The following is a 20,274-nucleotide window of genomic DNA, read 5'->3' as shown; positions in this document are numbered from 1 at the left end:
AAGTCTGATTGAGATCCTTGCCGGGTAGAGTAATCTTGATTGTAGGTTTTCCCTTTCATCACTTTAAATATGTCCTGCCACTCCCTTCTGGCTTGCAGAGTTTCTGCTGAAAGATCAGCTGTTAACCTTATGGGGATTCCTTTTTTTGTTATTTGTTGCTTTTCACTGTGGCTTTTAATACTTTTTCTTTGCATTTAATTTTTGATAGTTTGATTAATATGTGTCTTGGTGTGTTTCTCCTTGGATTTATCCTGTATGGGACTCTCTGCTTCCTGGACTTGACTATTTCCTTTCCCATATTAGGGAAGTTTTCAACTATAATCTCTTCAAATATTTTCTCAGTCCCTTTTTTTTCTCTTCTTCTTCTGAGACCCCTATAATTCGAATGTTGGTGTGTTTAATGTTGTTCCAGAAATCTCTGAGACTGTCCTCAATTCTTTTCATTCTTTTTTCTTTATTCTTCTCTGAGGTAGTTATTTCCACTATTTTATCTTCCAGGTCACTTATACTTTCTTCTGCCTCAGTTATTCTGCTATTGAGTCCTTCTAGAGAATTTTTAATTTCATTTATTGTGTTGTTCATCATTGTTTGTTTGCTCTTTATTTCTTCTAGTTCCTTCTAAACGTTTCTTGTATTTTCTCCATTCTATTTCCAAGATTTTGGGTATCTTTACTATCATTACTCTGAATTCTTTTTCAGATATACTCTCTATTTCCTCTTCATTTGTTTGGTCTGGTGGGTTTTTACCTTGCTCCTTCATCTACTATGTGTTTCTCTGTCTCCTCATTTTGCTTAACTTTCTGTGTTTGGGGTCTCCTTTTTGCAGGCTGCATGTTCATAGTTCCTGTTGTTTTTGGTGTCTTCCCCTAAGTTGATACGGTTGGTTCAGTGGTTTGTGTAGGCTTCCTGGTGGAGGGGACTAGTGCCTGTGTTCTGGTGGATGAGGCTGGATCTTGTCTTTCTAGTGGGGAGGACCACGTCTGGTGATGTGTTTTCAGATGCACCTGGTGTGTCTGTGACCTTATTATGATTTTAGGCAGCTTCTCTGCTAATGGGTGGGGTTGTGTTCCTGTCTTTCAGTGGTTTGTGTAGGCTTCCTGGTGGAGGGGACTAGTGCCTGTGTTCTGGTGGATGAGGCTGGATCTTGTCTTTCTAGTGGGGAGGACCACGTCTGGTGATGTGTTTTCAGATGCACCTGGTGTGTCTGTGACCTTATTATGATTTTAGGCAGCTTCTCTAATGGGTGGGGTTGTGTTCCTGTCTTGCTAGTTGTTTGGCATAGAGTGTCCAACTCTGGAGCTTGCTGGTCATTGAGTGGAGCTGGGTCTTAGGGTTGAGATGGAGATCTCTGAGAAAGTTTTCACTGTTTGATATTACGTGGGGCCGGGAGGTCTCTGGTGGACTAATGTCCTGAACTCGGCTCTCCCACCTCAGTGGCTCAGTCCTGACACTTGGTCTGTGATGTGTTTTCAGATGCACCTGGTGTGTCTGTGACCTTATTATGATTTTAGGCAGCTTCTCTAATGGGTGGGGTTGTGTTCCTGTCTTGCTAGTTGTTTGGCATAGAGTGTCCAACTCTGGAGCTTGCTGGTCATTGAGTGGAGCTGGGTCTTAGGGTTGAGATGGAGATCTCTGAGAAAGTTTTCACTGTTTGATATTACGTGGGGCCGGGAGGTCTCTGGTGGACCAATGTCCTGAACTTGGCTCTCCCACCTCAGTGGCTCAGTCCTGACACTTGGTTGGAGCACTAGGACCCTGTCAGCCACATGGCTGCTAGTGTTGGAGGGTCTTCTGCAGAGGCAGGGGTGTCTGTGGCTCACTGCGGGGACAAGGACACTGGCGGCAAAAGTTCTGGGAAGTACTCCTTGGCCTGAGCCCTCCCAGAGTCTGAAAAATTCTTAACTAAGTAAAGATATGAAGTAATTTAAAATATTTACTAGGCAATATGGTGTAATTTGCTGTTTGCCAAGGGTAAACCTAATTTTTCTGGTTTTGGTTTTTGATAGCACAGAACATCAACCCAAATGTAAAGGATTTTCCCTCTGTTCTTTAACAACCTACCTACTTCATCTCACTCTTTCCCCTGCCCTAACTAGTCCATTAGAACAATATTACCTGGGATTGTTTTTACATTCAAAGTGTATACAGTAGTCTCTATTTTGACTATTATAACACCAATAATTAGAAATTGATATAAATGGATGTCAAATATTTAAATTATTTTTTATCCATAGTATGGCAGGAAATCAATTAGACCTCAAATTAATTAATTGTCTTTCTCTGCCTTCAGGTATATGGAATTTTTCCCTACTCCATCCAACATTACAAGTGACTTTCTATTTGAAAAGAGTGCTAATTACTTCCATTCAGAAGAAGCTCCCAAACGAGCTGCATCTCTGGTCCCCAAAGCCAAGATCATCACCATCCTCATTGACCCGTCAGACAGGGCATACTCTTGGTACCAGGTATGAAGCAGTGAAAAATACCATTAAAAGCATTTGGTCATAGCTTGAATGTAAGCAATGGTGAATTAACAAAGTAAAGTCCAGATGTATTGAACAGTCAAATGTTAAAAGAGCTAAACAAACAAAAAAAATTATGAGAAATAAGAACTATTGATAAGACCTAATTGATATCAATTTGGGCAAGGAGTTTCAAGCATAAACATAACAGAAGAAAATCACACATCAAGGAATTAATAGATTGAACCATATAACCATGTAAAATGTTGGTCAGTCACAATTAACAAAATTAAAATTACCATCTAAGTAGAGCATCTTTAGCAATACATGTTAAATGGCTTAGTTCCCTTAATTTGTAAAAAAAAAAAAACCAAAAAGTTCCTGCAAACTGGTAAAAGTAACTAACTAAATAAATATTTGAGTAAAAAAATAAGCAGACAAGCAAAAGGCATAGATAAACAATTTACACACACACACACAAATCCAACCGGACAATAATTTACATGAAAAATTAGGGATCAACAAAATATAAATCAAAATGGTACTTTTTAAAATATCATCTTGGCAAAAATTGTCATGCTTGTTCTCTCTGTTGACAAGGGTGTGTTGATAAAAGTACTAGAACTTTCCAATAGAAGGATATATATGGAGATATTTTCTGAAAACTAATTTGATGACAGTTATCAAAAGGTTTGTAAAGGTACTTTTGTGCTGTGATTCCTCTTCTGGAATCAATCATAAGGAAACCTCAATAGGATTAAAAATATGTATCCCTTTTTTATTCATTGAGGTACTAATCATAATAACAAAAGGAAAAGTAAATATCCAACAATATAGAATTGTGTCGCACCGAAATGGAGTATTTTCAGCATTTCATGATGGTTTTAATCCATAGAATGATAATTAAAACATAGTGTTCATTCTAATGTGTGGATAGATATTAATCAAATAAGCAAAAAGGTATATAATTAGAAATTTTGAATGCTCTGTGAGGAAGTATGGGAGATGCTATGAGAGCACTCTCTAGAGAAATCAACTTTAGACTTAAAACTGATGGACGAGTAGGTTTAACTGAGTGAGGGTAGAGGGAGAGTGGGGCAGAGGGAAAGTATGTGTAGTCCCCTGGGTGCAAAGAACCACAGCACAGCTAAAGAAATAAAAGAAAGGGTTCACGTGGTTAGAGAGCAAAACCCGAGGTGGAGACCTGTGGGAGATGAGTCTGAGAGGCAGACGGGGGCTAGAAGCCAAGTGGGAGAACCAAGTGGCCACCATTCCTTGAGCCATCGAAAGCCTTTTTAAAATGTTAAACCAGTGTGTAACTACCAGAATTCCTTTTAGAAAACATGATACTATCTGCTATTTGAAGAATGGACTGGAGTGGAAGAAGTAACCACTCAGAGAAGTCAAGTAGAGGCTATTGCAATAGTCCTGCTGTGAAATGGCAGTAGCAAGGACAAAGATAGTAAGTAGAAATGGAATGAAGGATAAAGTGTCAAGAGACAGGGATTAAAATCAACAGAGCCTGGTGAGAAAAGTGTCAAAGATCAATCAAATTTCCAGTCTGGGCAACTGGATGATAACCATATATTCCCGTGAAAAAGAAGCACTGAAGAAGGATACAGGTGTTGTGCAGGGGTGGGGGAAGGCTAAAGATGTGACACAGATGGAAATCATGAGGTTATGGCATCACTGTCACACCAAAAGCAGCAATAGAGGTGGCTGGCACTGTGGGGAAGGGTCTGAGCAGGAGACAGAAATTTGTGAATCAGAGGCAAAAAGCCACAGAAATGGTGAAATCGCCTAAGGAGAAGGTTCAGAGAAGAAAAGTAGAGAAAAGAATGAAGCAGCCAGAGAGAAAACAGCCAGAGGAGTAATAAAAAAATCCAGCAGATACCAAGAAAGGAGTACTACCAAATGAAGGAGGTGACAGCAATGTCAAACAGCTGCTAAGAAATTAGACAATTAGGCAAAATAAGGCCTAAACTATTTTCATTCAGTTGAAAGACATGGAGGGAAGTGAAACTTTTAGCAAACAAGACACAGCGGATCAAGGAAGATGTGTTTATAGTGGTGGTGATTTGAATAATAATGAAAAGTTTTCAAAGGAAGCAGGATGTTAAAGGTCCCCCAAGGGAAAATGGGGAATCAGCCCTGGGAGGATCCTGAGAGATCTGGAAGGGTGGCTACAGGAAATAGCTTAGATGGGAGGGAAGCACTCCATTTCCAGAGTTCTTCACTTTTCTTGTGCTGGGACCCTTCTGGCAGTAGGGTGGAGTCCATGTTCCCCATTTCAGAAATATATTTTTAAAGCATTAAAATACATAGTATTACAAAGGAAACAACTATATAGAAAAATAATTAAAATCAGTAACAAATTTAAAATCAAATTTGTTTAATAACAAATTTAAATTTACTGATTTTAAATTAAAAGTAATTTAAAATCAGTAACAAATATTTACTAAATCATTAAACAGAAATATCTAATGATGGGGCTAATACTACTGTAATTTTGAAATAGCGGTAAGTATAAACATTTGATATATCTGAAAGACCTGTAATGTGATTAAAAAGAACTGATTTTTATTGGTGGTAAGATCACAAGTACAGTACATACCAAATTTTATTTAGAAATTACTAAAAATAAAGAGACATTTTTTTGAAGATTCAAGTTCATAGATCCTCTGAATTCTATCAGCGGGAGTTATTAAGAACCCCTGCATTGAAACTTAAGGGATAAAAAAGGGTATAAAGGTACTTGCTGGTAAATTTGAAGGTCTGGGATGGAGAAATTAAAGTGACTATGATGGTCTCTTTTTCCTTTAAAAAGTTGAGAACAAGTTAATCTAATGAAAAGAGGGGGAAGATTTGGGAGGCAGTAGTTTGAGGAGAGAAAAAAGGGGGTATGAAATCTTGCTACAGGGGTGAGGTAAAGTTGACCAGAGAAATGTAAAATCGCCCATTGCAATGAAAGCCTAATTAAAGCTGATGACCTTGAATTTAAGGTGGTAATAATCTATATGTACTAAAATCCCAATGATATGAGTATATACATAAATTAATGTCAAAATAAAGTAGACTAAAAGAAAAAAATTAATAGCATTGTAAAATAACAAGTAATTTTTCTTTTTCCTTTATTCTTTTTCTTGACTTTTCAAAATTTCTTCAATAAACATATATCGCTAAGAACAAATAATGATGGACAGGAAAACATGATACTGCAAACTGAGATTGCCAGTGGTTAAGAATTCAAGTGGAACACTTGTTTTGGGAGCAAAATCCAGAAATTATTGTTGGAATCCATGAGTCAATGACTCCCTAATATACAAAAATGTGTCTTTCTCACTATAACAACAAAATTCATATTGCAAAGCAAGATAAACTTATTTTTTTCAATCGTGCCAAAATTTTTGAGTTATTAAGCCTTAATGAAACATTTTGAATGCGAACACTTGGGGAAAAATGTTGCACATTTTCCTGCAGAAAAAATGGTCACTACTTAGAGCAGATTATATGAATCTCTTTTTTCTTCCCACATGGATTCAACTTTTTTTTAAAAAAAAGAATCTATGCCTGCTTCTTCAAGTAAATTCTTTGAACATACACATTTGAAATGAATAATTTTTTCTGATAATACTTTTTATTGCTATATTGCTAAGAGTAGGGTCCCCATCCTGCTGTACATTTCAAAATAATGCAACCTATTACTTACATTGCATTATTACCCAGTCCTGTCTATTCAGTAAGCACCATAAATTTGAAGCTCAGCAGGTATAATTCAGAAAGTCCTACAAATGTCACCTGCCACTATAATTTCTACCCCACATTTTTATAATGGGCCTCACAGAGGACCTATAGTGCTATTTTTTCCAATTCTGTGTGACTTCTGGTCATATTTTTATGCTAATCTTTTTAGTTGCATAAATATAAAAAAAAAGTTGGTGCTAAACTGGTATAAGTCAATATAGAGCAGATTAAGTACAATTCCATATTATCACTGTGCAAAGGAGAAATGTTCGCATTACTGTATTAACGTGCACGGAGTATGTTTATATTTCTTCACTCAAGTTACCCTGTTTCTACACCTTGTATTAATTAAATGTACTATGTAGTCTCTATGTATGTAGCATAATGCATTTACAAATAAGGTCAATAAGTATGCAATTATGAGAGGGCTTCAAAAGTATTATTATTTCTACCAACCTACCACTCACTAGTTACACTTTAACCATTTACCACTTAATCATCTTTACTTTCTTAGCAATTTTTATTTCTAACATATATAAGGGCTGCTATTACATAATTCTATCAGGCTCTAATATACTTCCATCCTTATCCTGTAGTAAATTTTCTTTAAGTTCACTTTTAGATATCTTGCAAAATCAATTCATCCATTCCCACACACCTCATTCATCTTCACTCAAATTTACTTTAAAGTTCTCTTAGTTTCCACATTTATTCTTTTCTGCTTATTAAAATCTTTCTCACTACACTTTAGCTCAAAAGCATCAATCATTAAAAAAGATCCCTTCATCTTTCATTCAGAACTAATCACTTATTGGTCTGGCTATCACAGCAAATAACTTATACCTCTAGTCAAATATATGACTTTATCACAATCTGTTAATCTGTTGTTTTCCATACCAGATTTTGATTTCTTTGAAGACAGCAATTTTGTCTTACCTATAGCTTTTTATCTCTAGAATCTATTGCAGGTTATTGTTATGGGAAGGATCTTAATAAATGCTTATAAAATTGTATTGATTTGTGTGGGGCTCTTGAGCTTGACCAATGATGGTAGGATGTGAAAGATTCAGAGAATTTGGTACTGAAAAGCAGTAGTGAATTGGTATTTAGGAATTAGCAGAGTTAGGTGGAAACCCTTGGGAGGGTAAAAGCAAAGTGCCTTGGGCAACATCAACATAAATATGACACCTGAGCAAGCATGAATAAACATCTGCCTTCTCTGTACCCATAGCACCTGCCACAGAGGGATATTGGGGAATTGTCGGAACCCTCAGGAGTGGCTGTAATGAAACAAGAGAACAGTAATATGTAAGCCTACTCCTGCCAATCAAAATCTCTTTTCATCAGGCTTGATCTGTCTGGTCCCTGACATCTTTTCACTTATAATCAGACCCATGGAGAAAATCCTTGTACTCTGTCTCTTGTCTTACACCTAAACGTTTTAGACATGAAGACAACCACAGGCTATCTGAATGCTACTTGATATATATGGAAGGCTTATACTCTATATAAACAATATGCCAATGCCTAGGCTTCAATATAGTGTGCACTTTTCACCTCATTTTTCATTCTAAAGTCAATTAATTATTCTTAGTTACTCTTTTTGGAATAAAAGACACATGACACACACACATATATCCACATATCAAACACATACATGCACACATACCTATGCAGGCATAAAGAAAATTAATTTTACAATTGACTTTCTTATTAAAGCACCAAAGATCACATGAAGATCCAGCTGCCCTGAGGTTTAATTTCTATGAAGTTATCACAACAGCACATTGGGCCCCATCTGACCTGAAAACTTTGCAGAGAAGATGCCTATTACCTGGATGGTATGCGGTCCACATAGAAAGATGGCTAACTTACTTTGCTACTTCTCAGGTAATGTCCTGAACTGAATTTCTTCTGTTTATTATATCGTCATAGTGTTGCACTGACAAACAGAAAATATAAATTGACATTGCCACAGATAGCAATTTATTATCAGAGATGATCATACCTAAGGAAGAAATGTGGATTTTTACATTTTTAATGTCAGTGGTAGTACTACAATGTTAAGTGGCTGTGAAACACATTCTGGGCATCTTCTTTTGGATAGTAGCTGGTCTCAAAGTGGTAGGGCCTCACACAGGAGGCATCAGGTGCTTCACAGGCAATAACCAGTAGAGGAGCAGCCAGTTAGACCCTTTATGGAACACCATGTACAGATGCCCATGTGTCATCTGTCCTGTGGGAATCTTATAAGGAAAGAAGGAGGTTATGGATTAGACTGTCAAAATGGAAAGTGTTGTAACAGCTCCAGGAACTTGGGATAGAACAGGAAATAAGGATTTGCAGAAAGCGTCCACATCCTTTATCTTCTTCATTCCAGTCAGGTCACAACTAAAACCTGAGTTCTCTGTTGTGGTTTGTAAGGAGAATAGATGGGTAATTTTCATCTGTACGCCCATTATTTCCAAGCCCTTGGCTCCAAGGTTAACTCATGGAATTTCATAGGTTGGATAATTGTCTGTATTGCAGAGCAGATGGAAAATCGTGTTTCTACTGAACTACTAAATCAAGAGAGTGTCAGTGTTTATGATTTACAATCAAGTTAGTTAAGGGTTATAAAAAATGCCTTTGGCAAAATTTGCTGTTTATTTGGAAGGACACAAGAATAGTAAACATTAACATGTATGCTAAGTAGTGCATATTTTCTTCCTTTTCACACTGATCTAATTGATTAACATCATACCAGGTCAAGGGAGGCAGCTTGGTCTATTTAATTTAATTTTGTTCTTCATAAAGTGACTATTTTTGACTCTACAGTTGCTAATTATTGATGGACAGCAGCTGAGATCTGACCCAGTTACTGTGATGGACGAAGTCCAGAAGTTTCTGGGAGTTACACCTCATTATAATTACTCTGAAGCACTAACGTGAGTCTATTCTCATGGTTGATTTCATTTCCATTATTTTCCATCATAAATTATCACCAGTAGGTGTGTATATAGCATCATTAATACTAGGTATGAATTTATACATCATTATGCTACTCAAAAGCAGTCAAAGGAATGTCCTCATTATTCATGTAGTGTCTCCCTTTTGAATACCAGGAACACTTTACCTTATAGGCATTTTATGTATCACAAATTCCCCTTTTTGTGAGCTTTTTCCCAGTATAAATTTGTTTAAGTAAACTTTCTACATGCCTGCTCTATGCAGAAAGTGTTCTAGGAATTGAGGTTACAAAGGTGAAAAAGATGATCTCTTTCCCCAAGTAATTTACAGGTTAGAAATAAAATGTTGATGGCCTCCATTAGCTCTGTGAAAGTGAGTAGTGTTTTGGGCAGAACTGGGAAAGGGATACATTCATGTTTTACTCTGTATTTTTTAAATTGTGTGTAACCAAATATAATCACGTGTAATGTTGTAGTTTTTATTACACGGCTGACCACCCAGAACCTACCGGCATGTAACCGTAGCCATTTTATTATGCTCATGGGTCCTGTGAGCTGGGAATTTAGACAGGACACAGCCAGGACAACTTGTCTGCTCAAAATATATACTTGGGGCCATATTTGGGGAGACATGAATATCTAGGTATGACTTGAATGGCTGGAGACTGGAGTCTTCTTGAAGCTTCTTTACTCACACCTTTGGCTCTTGGACTGGGATAGCTCGAAGCTGAGCTCAGAGGGACAAGACCTCTGTGTGACTTTCTCACAGTGTGGTGGCTTTGTGTTCTGAGAGGGGGTGGTATATCGAGGGAATGTGGTTCAAGGCCTTCTCTGACCTAGCCTTGCAAGTCACATAGCATCACTTATGCCATATTCTATTGATTGCAACCAAGTCACTAGAGCCAGTGCAAACCCAAGGGGAGGGAAAGGAGCCTCTGCCTCTTGATGAGGAGGGGCAAGGGCGTTCTGCAGAAGAGAATGCGGGAGGGGGGATATTCTTGCAGTCATCTTGGGAAAATAAAATCATATACTTGGGTGATTGAAAATGGAAAAAAAAAGTGTAAAGAAGCAAAATAACAAACAAAAACAAAAGCTCCAAGCAGTCAAAATATATATTTAAAAGGGCATGTACTTGATGCCCTCACAAAGGCCTGATATACAGCCTATTAAGTTTTAGACAAAATTTTGACAAGCTTGATTATATAATTTCCCAGTTCACAGCAGATTAGAATCAGCAATTACACAATTAGAGAGGGTAATGGAAGGACAGGAAAAGAAGCAATAAGATCGGGTTGTTCCTTACCCACTAAAACAAGTCTAATGAAGTTTTTACCTACACATGGAAATAACAACACAAGGCATGGCCCCTGTTGATTAAGTAGACAAAGCTTCCTATAATACGTTTACATAAATACTTATTGATGTCAGCATGTCTTCCCCTGCCTGCCTGCAGTAGTTTAGGGAATGGTTCTGTCCTGTTTACTACAAATAGTTCCTTATGGTTCAATAAACCTGTAAAATCATACTTTTAAAGAAGAGATTACAAACAAGTACAGAATATATGGTTTTTAATACATCTCACACATCACAAAAATTAATAACTATAGTGATGGTCAGTGTAATAAAAGAACTTGTAAGGCAACAAATTCATATCCTCAAAGTTGCCTAACAGTTATTTGAGAAAGGCTTTTCATCTTAATTTCACAATTTCATGCCTACTGAAACCAAACCATAAAACAAGGAATTGATATAACTTAGCAAGAATAAATGCCCATTGTTAGACTTCGGGTATATAACATTGTCAATGCAGTAAATGAAACAAAGGCAGCAAAGTAATGTGGATTCAAGGTTATGGCAACCCTATCTAAAAGAATGACTTTCAATATTCTGGATGGCTCTCCTTCCTCAGGTTGTATTAAGCTCTGCCTCACAACAGCTGTTTGGAGAGCAAGGAGAGACAGCAGCCCATCCTGAGATCTCTGTACACCGGAGAGCAAAGGAGATACTCTTAGTGTGTATAAATATCTTGGCTTGGTTGCCAGAGCTGTATTTTACCTTAACTGTATTTTACCTTAATGCAGTTAAATATTCTCATCCTGAGGCAGAAAATGCTGTTTAGGGGCACTGTTATGCTGCCTTCCCCATCGCATTTTGCACAGCATGCGGAATTGTTTCTCCTCTTGGGAAATTAATGAAAACTAGAGAAAGGCCTATGATAGGCAAGGAGCAGATTGAAAAGTCCAGGTTGGAAATGACTCTGTCTTCCTTTTATCCATTTAACCAGTGATGTATTTAATTTTAATTGATAACAAGTACTAGGACAACCTGGACTGCAAGGATCAGGTCTCTAATAATAGATTGGGCAGGAAACTGTAAAGAAAAATTCCCTCTCCCCCTAAATGAGTTCACATATGTGCAGAAGCAAATTGCAGGTGCACCGGTATTATAGGAATGGGCCCAGGGCAACAAAATATTCTGCAACTAATTAACTTTACGTCCTACTCAATTATGCTCCATCTTTCTAAAACATCTGCTGAGCAACAAAAATGCAAACCTTTTCGATGTTTTATGCATGCAGCAAGTCCCATAGCAGTAAACTTAAAACTTCCCTTCCTATTTGGTTTATTCTTTCATTTTTCCTACCTTGTTAGTCCTAAACAAAAATTCTTATATATCTGAGTTTAAACCAAATAATTAGGCCACACATTCTTTTGTAACTTTTTGCAGCCATGGGAGCAAAACAACATTAGAATTTTCTTTAAGAGTGTCAGGTCTGAATTAACCAATAGGATCATCTGCCTTCAACAAAAGAAATGAAGATTTGTCTAATCTTTCTTACATTCACCATTTGTATAATCTGTGTCTCAAGTTCTTTGGAAAAATATAGTGAAGTATATCTTCACCCTTTTAATTTCCTCCTTGAAAAATATAAACATATTGAACTGTTAAAAAAATATAGCAGTTTTCTTAGAAGCTTTAATTCAGGTTTATATACATGGAAGCAACGTAAGTGTCCATCAACAGATGAATGGATAAAGAAGATGTGGCACATATATACAATGGAATATTACTCAGCCATAAAAAGAAATAAAATTGAGTTATTTGTAGTGAGGTGGATGGACCTAGAGTCTGTCATACAGAGTGAAGTAAGTCAGAAAGAGACAAACAAATACCATATGCTAATACATATATATGGAATCTAAAAAGAAAAAAAAAAGTCATGAAGAACCTAGGAGTAAGGCGGGAATAAAGATGCAGACCTACTAGAGAACGGACTTGAGGACATGGGGCAGGGGAATGGTAAGCTGGGACAAAGTGAGAGAGTGGCATGGACATATATACACTACCAAATGTAAGATAGATAGCTAGTGGGAAGCAGCCACATAGCACAGGGAGATCAGGGGTGGGTTTGGGAGAGTGGGAGGGAGGGAGATGTAAGAGGGAGGAGATATGGGGATATATGTATATGTATAGCTAATTCACTTTGCTATAAAGCAGAAACTAACACACCATTGTAAAGCAATTATACTCCAATAAAGATGTTAAAAAATAGAAGTATATTTTCATTACATTCAGTCACCTTACTATATACCACTTAATGATGGATGTCAAAGAAATCTGTGTATAATCTCTGTATAATCATTATATTTTTATTATCATTTATATATTTGATCTTTTGTAGTTTTGATCCCCAAAAGGGCTTTTGGTGTCAACTACTGGAAGGAGGAAAGACCAAATGCCTTGGAAAAAGCAAAGGTCGAAAGTATCCACCCATGGATCCAGAGGTAATATTTTCCTCATCTTTGAAATACACTGGTAGAACCCGGCGCATACAACTATTTCAAAGCTAGTAGACAATATATTTCATTCCTTTTTCTGCTTTTTTGTTGCTACCAATAGTTTTATATATTTGGAAAATAAATAGACCAACAGAGATAGATGATTGATAGATATCTGTAGAAATTGTGTGCTGGGATGCAATTCAAACATAAATACTTACTGAACAGTAATTCCTTTCCAAATGTGTAAAGTACTTAAATAAATTATCTACTAAACAAGTGATTTTGGATAAAATATATAAGTGTTATTATTACATATTAAATACATATATCCAGCGCCTATACAATGCCTGGTACTGAGTTAAGCAAAGGAGAGTAAACTGCTCTGATCACCAATTACAACATATGGTGGAGAGCTTCTTCCACATCACCAAGCAAGGCTCAGACACCAGCTGGGTGTCCCACAACTCAACACAATTCTGACACTGTCTTCCAAAAGATAGTAACAGATCCCACAGGCTAAGGGCCACATCTTACAAGACTGTCCCTCCCTGTTCAGGTTTTCACCTCAAGTCCCAAGTCCAGGTTATCACCTCCATCTTGAACCACTGGCTATAGATTGGACGTTCCAAAACCCCCCTCCTTGGTTCTGATGAATATGCTAGAGTGGCTCCCAAAACTCAGAGAAACATTTTCCTTATTGGATCACTGTTTTATTACAAAGGGATATAACTCAGAAATAGATATATGACATATATCAGATATATGAGGTGCAGATATATGAGGTGCATAGGCCAAGATATGGGGTAAGGGTGTGGAGGTTCAATGCCTTTTCTGATTTCTCTAGTCTCTCTACATGTTCATCAACCCAGAAACTCTCCAAACCCCATCCTTTTTGGGTTTTTATGGAAGATTCATTACAGTGACATGATTGATTAAATCACTGACAAATGGTGATTGATTCAACCTCCAGCCCCTCTCCCTTACCCCATGGTGACGGGATAACATTAAAGTTCCAACCTTATGCACCAGAGGGCACACAGCAGAAGCAAGAAGAACTACAATCCTGCAGCCTGTAGAACAAAAACCACATTCACAGAAAGATAGACAAGATGAAAAGGCAGAGGGCTATGTACCAGATGAAGGAACAAGATAAAACCCCAGAAAAACAACTAAATGAAGTGGAGATAGGCAACCTTCCAGAAAAAGAATTCAGAATAATGATGATAGTGAAGATGATCCAGGACCTCGGAAAAAGAATGGAGGCAAAGATCAAGAAGATGCAAGAAATGTTTAACAAAGACCTAGAAGAATTAAAGAACAAACAAACAGAGATGAACAATACAATAACCGAAATGAAAACTACACTAGAAGGAATCAATAGCAAATAACTGAGGCAGAAGAACAGATAAGTGACCTGGAAGACAGAATGGTGGAATTCACTGCTGCAGAACAGAATAAAGAAAAAAGAATGAAAAGAAATGAAGACAGCCTAAGAGAGAGACCTCTGGAACAACACTAAACGCAACAACATTCACATTATAGGGGTCCCAGAAGGAGAAGAGAGAAAAGACCCCAGAAAATATTTGAAGAGATTATAGTTGAAGACTTCCCTAACATGGGAAAGGAAATAGCCACCCAAGTCCAGGAAGTGCAGTGAGTCCCATACAGGATAAACCCAAGGAGAAACATGCGGGGACACATAGTAATCAAATTGGCAAAAATTAAAGACAAAGAAAAATTATTAAAAGCAGCAAGGGAAAAATGACAAACATACAAGGGAACTCCCGTAAGGTTAACAGCTGATTTCTCAGCAGAAACTCTACAAGCCAGAAGGGAGTGGCATGATACACTTAAAGTGATGAAAGGGAAGAACCTACAACCAAGATTACTCTACCCGGCAAGGATCTCATTCAGATTCAATGGAGAAATCAAAAGCTTTACAGACAAGTAAAAGCAAAGAGAATTCAGCACCACCAAACCAGCTCTACAACAAATGCTAAAGGAACTTCTCTCAGTGGGAAACACAAGAGAAGAAAAGGACCTACAAAAACAAACCCAAAACAATTAAGAAAATGGTCACAGGAACATACATATCGATAATTACCTTAAACATGAATGGATTAAATGCTCCAACCAAAAGACACAGGCTTACTGAATGGATACAAAAACAAGTCTACAAAAGACCCACTGCAGATCTAGGGACAAATACAGACTGAAAGTGAGGGGATGGAAAAAGATATTCCATGCAAATGGAAATCAAAAGAAAGCTGGAGTAGCTATACTCATATGAGATAAAATAGCCTTTCAAATAAAGAATGTTAGAAGAGACAAGGAAGGACACTACATAATGATCAAGGGATCAATCCAAGAAGAAGATATAACAATTATAAATATATACACTCCCAACATAGGAGCACCTCAATACATAAGGCAACTGCTAACAGCTGTAAAAGAGGAAATCAACAGTAACACAGTAATAGTGGGAGACTTTAACACCTCACTTACACCAATGGACAGATCATCCAAAATGAAAATAAATAAGGAAACACAAGCTTTAAATGACACAATAGACCACATAGATTTATAGGATATTCCATCCAGAAACAGCACATTACACTATCTTCTCAAGTGCGCACAGAACATTCTCCAGGATAGATCATATCTTGGGTCAAAAATCAAGCCTCAGTAAATTTAAGAGAACTGAAATCACATCAAGCATCTTTTCTGACCACAATACTGTGAGATTAGAAATGTTACAGGGAAAAAATGTAAAAAACACAAACACATGGACTAAGCAATATGTTACTAAATAACCAAGAGATCACTGAAGAAATCAAAGAGGAAATCAAAAAATACCTAGAAAAAAATGACATGAAAACACGATGATCCAAATCCTATGGGATGCAGCAAAAGCAGTTTTAAGAGGGAAGTTTATAGCTATACAAGCCTACCTCAAGAAACAAGAAAAATCTCAAATAAAGAATCTAACCTTACACCTAAAGGAACTAGAGAAAGAAGAACAAACAAAACCCAAAGTTAGCATAAGGAAAGAAATCATAAATATCAGAGCAGAAATAAATGAAATAGAAACAAAGAAAACAGTAGAAAAGGTCAATAAAACTAAAAGCTGTTTCTTTGAGAAGATAAACAAAATTGATAAACCATTAGCCAGACTCATCAAGAAAAAGAGGGAGAGGACTCAAATCAATAAAATTAGATATGAAAAAGGAGAATGCCAGTAAAATGGACAACCTGGAAGAAATGGATACATTCTTAGAAAGGTATAACCTTCCAAGACTGAACCAGGAAGAAAGAGAAAATATGAACAGATGAATCACAAGGAAGGAAATTGAAACTGTGATTAAAAATCTTCCAGCAAACAAAAGTCCAGGACCAGATGCCTTCACAGGTGAATTCTATCACACACTTAGAGAAGAGCTAACACCCATCCTTCTCAAACTCTTCCAAAAAATTGCAGAGGAAGGAACACTCCCAAACTCATTCTATGAGGCCACCATCACCCTGTTACCAAAACCAGACAAAGATACTACAAAAAAGAAAATTACAGACCAATATCACTGATGAATATAGATGCAAAAATCCTCAACAAAATACTAGCAAACAGAATCCAACAACACATTAAAAGGATCATACACCATGATCAAGTGGGATTTATCCCAGGGATGCAAGGATTCTTCAATATATACAAATCAATCAATGTAATACACCATACTAACAAATTGAAGAATAAAAACTCTATGATCATCTCAATAGATGCAGAAAAAGCTTTTGACAAAATTCAACACCCATTTATGATAAAAAAAACTTTGGAAATAAAAACAAAAATATACAAATGGGACCAAATGAAACTTAAAAGCTTTTACACAGCAAAGGAAACTACAAACAAGACAAAAAGACAACCCTCAGAATGGGAGAAAATATTTGCAAATGAATCAACGGACAAAGGGTTAATCTCCAAACTATATAAACAGCTCATCCAGCTCAATATTAAAGAACAAACAACCCAATCCAAAAATGGGCAGAAGACCTAAATAGACATTTCTGCAAAGAGGACATACAGATGGCCAAGAGGCACATGAAGAGCTACTCAACATCACTATTAGAGAAATGCAAATCAAAACTACAATGAGGTATCACCTCACACCAGTTAGAATGGGCATCATCAGAAAATCTACAAACAACAAATGCTGGAGAGGGTGTGGAGAAAAGGGAACCCTCTTGCACTGTTGGTGGGAATGTACATTGATACAGCCACTATGGAGAACAGTATGGAGGTTCCTTAAAAAACTAAAAATAGAATTACCATATGAACCAGCAATCCCACTACTGAGCATATACCCAGAGAAAACCATAATTCAAAAAGACACATGCACCCCAATATTCATTGCAGCACTATTTACAATAGCCAGATCATGGAAGCAACCTAAATGCCCATTGACAGACGAATGGATAAAGAAGTTGTGGTACATGTATACAATGGAATATTATTCAGCCATAAAAAGGAACGAAATTGGGTCATTTGTTGAGACGTGGATGGATCTAGAGACTGTCATACAGAATGAAGTAAGTCAGAAAGAGAAAAACAAATATCATATATTAACGCATGTATGTGGAACCTAGAAAAATGGTACAGATGAACCAGTTTGCAGGGCGGAAGTTGAGACACTGTTGTAGAGAACAAATGTATGGACACCAAGGTGGGAAAGCCCTATGGGGTGTGGGGATGGTGGTGTGCTGAATTGGGCGATTGGGATTGACATGTATACACTGATGTGTATAAAACTGATGACTAATAAGAACCTGCTGTGTAGAAAAATTTAAAAATAAAAAGTTCCAACCTTTTAATCACAAGGTTTGTTCCCCATGCCACCAGCCTCCATTCTTAGGTGAGGTCCATAAGCCACCTCATCAACATAACAAAATATACCTTTATCACTGTCTCACTTAGGAAATTCCAAGGGTTTTAGGAGCTCTGTGCCAGAAATGGGGCCAATGATCAACTTCATATTTCTTATTATGAATCACAATATCACAAATAGGATACAGGATAAAACAGTTATGAGCCCAGATTTATTATAGGAGGATAAGTTAGTTACAGTCACTTGTTTATAATAAGATACACAAAACAATGTGAAACTACAAAAAGGCAGGGGAAAAAAAATCTTTCAATAAAAGTTATAGTATGAGGAGATAGACTAGGATTGGGGAACCAGTTAGCAACCAACTGAGCAGATATAATGAGTATCTCTCCTAAGACAAGGTGGGCAAAAGGAGGATGGAAGATATCAGGTATTACTATGGATATAGAAGAACCAGAAGGTCCTCAAACTATACCTTTGAACTCAATAATTTCAAAAGGCCTTCAAAAATCACTTTAATCTACCAAGAAATCAGTGTAAAATTCCACTACTTCTATAAAAATCTTATCCAGAATTTGAAGTGTTTACAATCTGGTTTAAGGGTAGAAATGTAATGAAATTCCTGGTGAATGGTACAAGACAAAATGTAGTTATGTTAAGTCCATTTCCACAGTACACACAAAAGTGGCTAAGGGAGTTTTAGGAAGAAAGAGACTCATTTGTGCTAAAATATTGGGAGGGCTTAAGAGAGATGGTGTAACTTTGACCAGATGGAAGCCGATACGTGGGCCATTGCTGCCTATATTTTCACAGGAAAAATGTTCATCTCTACTATTTTATCAAAGAGACACAGAACTATGTTCATTGGGTTCTAATATGAGGTAAGTGACATCCACAGAGAAAGACCAATTATAAATTTTCTGTCTTCCAGAAATAAACTAAAACCACAGATGTATCTGATAATCCTTTTTTAAACCATTCATCTAAAAATGGCCCATCACTCCAGCTTGGTTAGGAATATAAGAATCACAGGAAAGATCATTATAGTGATCTTTATAATGAGACCTTATAATATCTTTGAAGAAGAAATGCTTAATGATTTTTCAAAAAAACTGTTTTGGTCCTGAATAAATATAGAAAACATTTTATAAATTGCAAGTTATTTCTTTAATCATGAAATTCAGCTTTTGTGATTATGTTCATTTTTCATCTTTATGCTATGACCCAATTTTACATAAAGTGACCAATTTAAAAAACAGATGTTTTTTCTGTACATTTGGTACCACATCTGGTCCCTACGTACCTCATTCTTCTTTAGTATTATATACTTCTTATCAACTTTTCTCCCTTCAGCAATCCCTTAATAAATTGGTGTTTTAGTGGTTGTATAAGGCACGTAAGTTATACCTGGACCCATTTTTATTTTACAGCTATACTTCTGCCAAATATTTTCTAATGGTAAAAATGAGTGATATCTGCAGAAAACTACAAAGAAATACCTATTTTATAGCCAGTCCTAGTGTAGTAGAATTTCTTAAGAAATGTGTGCAATCTCATTTAATGAAATAACAGCTTCCTTTGCCTTCTTTTTCTTTTCACTTTTCAGTCTAGAACCTTCCTCTCTAATTACTACCGAGATCATAATGTGGAACTGTCCAAACTGCTACACAGACTGGGGCAGCCTCTCCCATCATGGCTGAGACAGGAGCTACAAAAAGTGAGATAGCACTGGAGAGAAGAACCAAGGCTCCCAAGATACTGACTTTTACTATGAAACAGAAAAACAAACCCCCCCCATCTTTTATCCCCTTAATGCACTTGTGACTGTCAACAGAGGATCGTGTGAATAAATCTCCTTCTATCTTTTTCATAAAATGAAAACTTATATATGCACTCATTGGCAATTACTAGCATCAATCCCTGTGTGACTTTTGAGAAATAATGTGGGGTTTTGTGGCATTACCCAGTTTCCAATGTGGGGATCATAACACAGCCCAGTTCCTCTGTTGACCATAAGGTTTCAGAAACTGTGTTTGACTGAGAACACTGATTATATGCAGAGACAAATTAGAATCTTGAGGAAAAGATAAGGACTGAGATATCTGTAAATGAGGCTAGTAGTAACCCAATATCTGAATTAAGGGCTTACATTTTCCCTTGCTAATTTAAAAACAATTTTGATTTTGTTATGAAATTATAAGTATAACCCTATGCTCTTATTTTGAGCAGTTATTACGTATTATATTTAGCCCACACATGTTTTCCTCTGTTACTCCTCTTTATGAATTTCTTTGACTTGCTAAAGAAGTTGCAAAGTTGTAACCTTCCACATTTTTGGTCTGTTTTCCTCTTATAGGAGGAGACTATCTGAAAATTTCCATATTCACTGACAATAGTATTTTATCTGGCAAGCATGCCATTCTCAGTGAATTTTGCATTACGGTTCCAACAGCGGCTA

The 20,274-nt window shown here is 36.7% G+C and overlaps 1 protein-coding gene across 2 annotated transcripts in view; it reads left to right on the top strand.

Moving 5' to 3' along the window:
- LOC112403736 (bifunctional heparan sulfate N-deacetylase/N-sulfotransferase 4) overlaps nucleotides 1-19,542 on the top strand; it is a 234,339-nt gene extending 214,797 nt beyond the window's left edge. The window contains exons 9-13 of one of the 2 annotated variants that reach the window (XM_024751344.1): nucleotides 2,291-2,465; nucleotides 7,926-8,096; nucleotides 9,024-9,133; nucleotides 12,837-12,939; nucleotides 19,423-19,542. In XM_024751344.1, the coding sequence (XP_024607112.1) occupies nucleotides 2,291-2,465; nucleotides 7,926-8,096; nucleotides 9,024-9,133; nucleotides 12,837-12,939; nucleotides 19,423-19,542 (679 nt within the window). The remainder of the gene's footprint in view (nucleotides 1-2,290; nucleotides 2,466-7,925; nucleotides 8,097-9,023; nucleotides 9,134-12,836; nucleotides 12,940-19,422) is intronic. The other variant, XM_024751343.1, reaches the window with a different exon arrangement.
- The last annotated feature ends 732 nt before the right edge of the window (nucleotides 19,543-20,274 follow it).

This window comes from Neophocaena asiaeorientalis, unplaced genomic scaffold, assembly GCF_003031525.2.
Source record: "Neophocaena asiaeorientalis asiaeorientalis breed wild unplaced genomic scaffold, Neophocaena_asiaeorientalis_V1.1 scaffold244, whole genome shotgun sequence".
Lineage (NCBI taxonomy): Eukaryota > Metazoa > Chordata > Mammalia > Artiodactyla > Phocoenidae > Neophocaena > Neophocaena asiaeorientalis.
The sequence above is the reverse complement of the archived record's forward strand: the minus strand, read 5'-3'. Positions and strand labels throughout refer to the sequence as shown.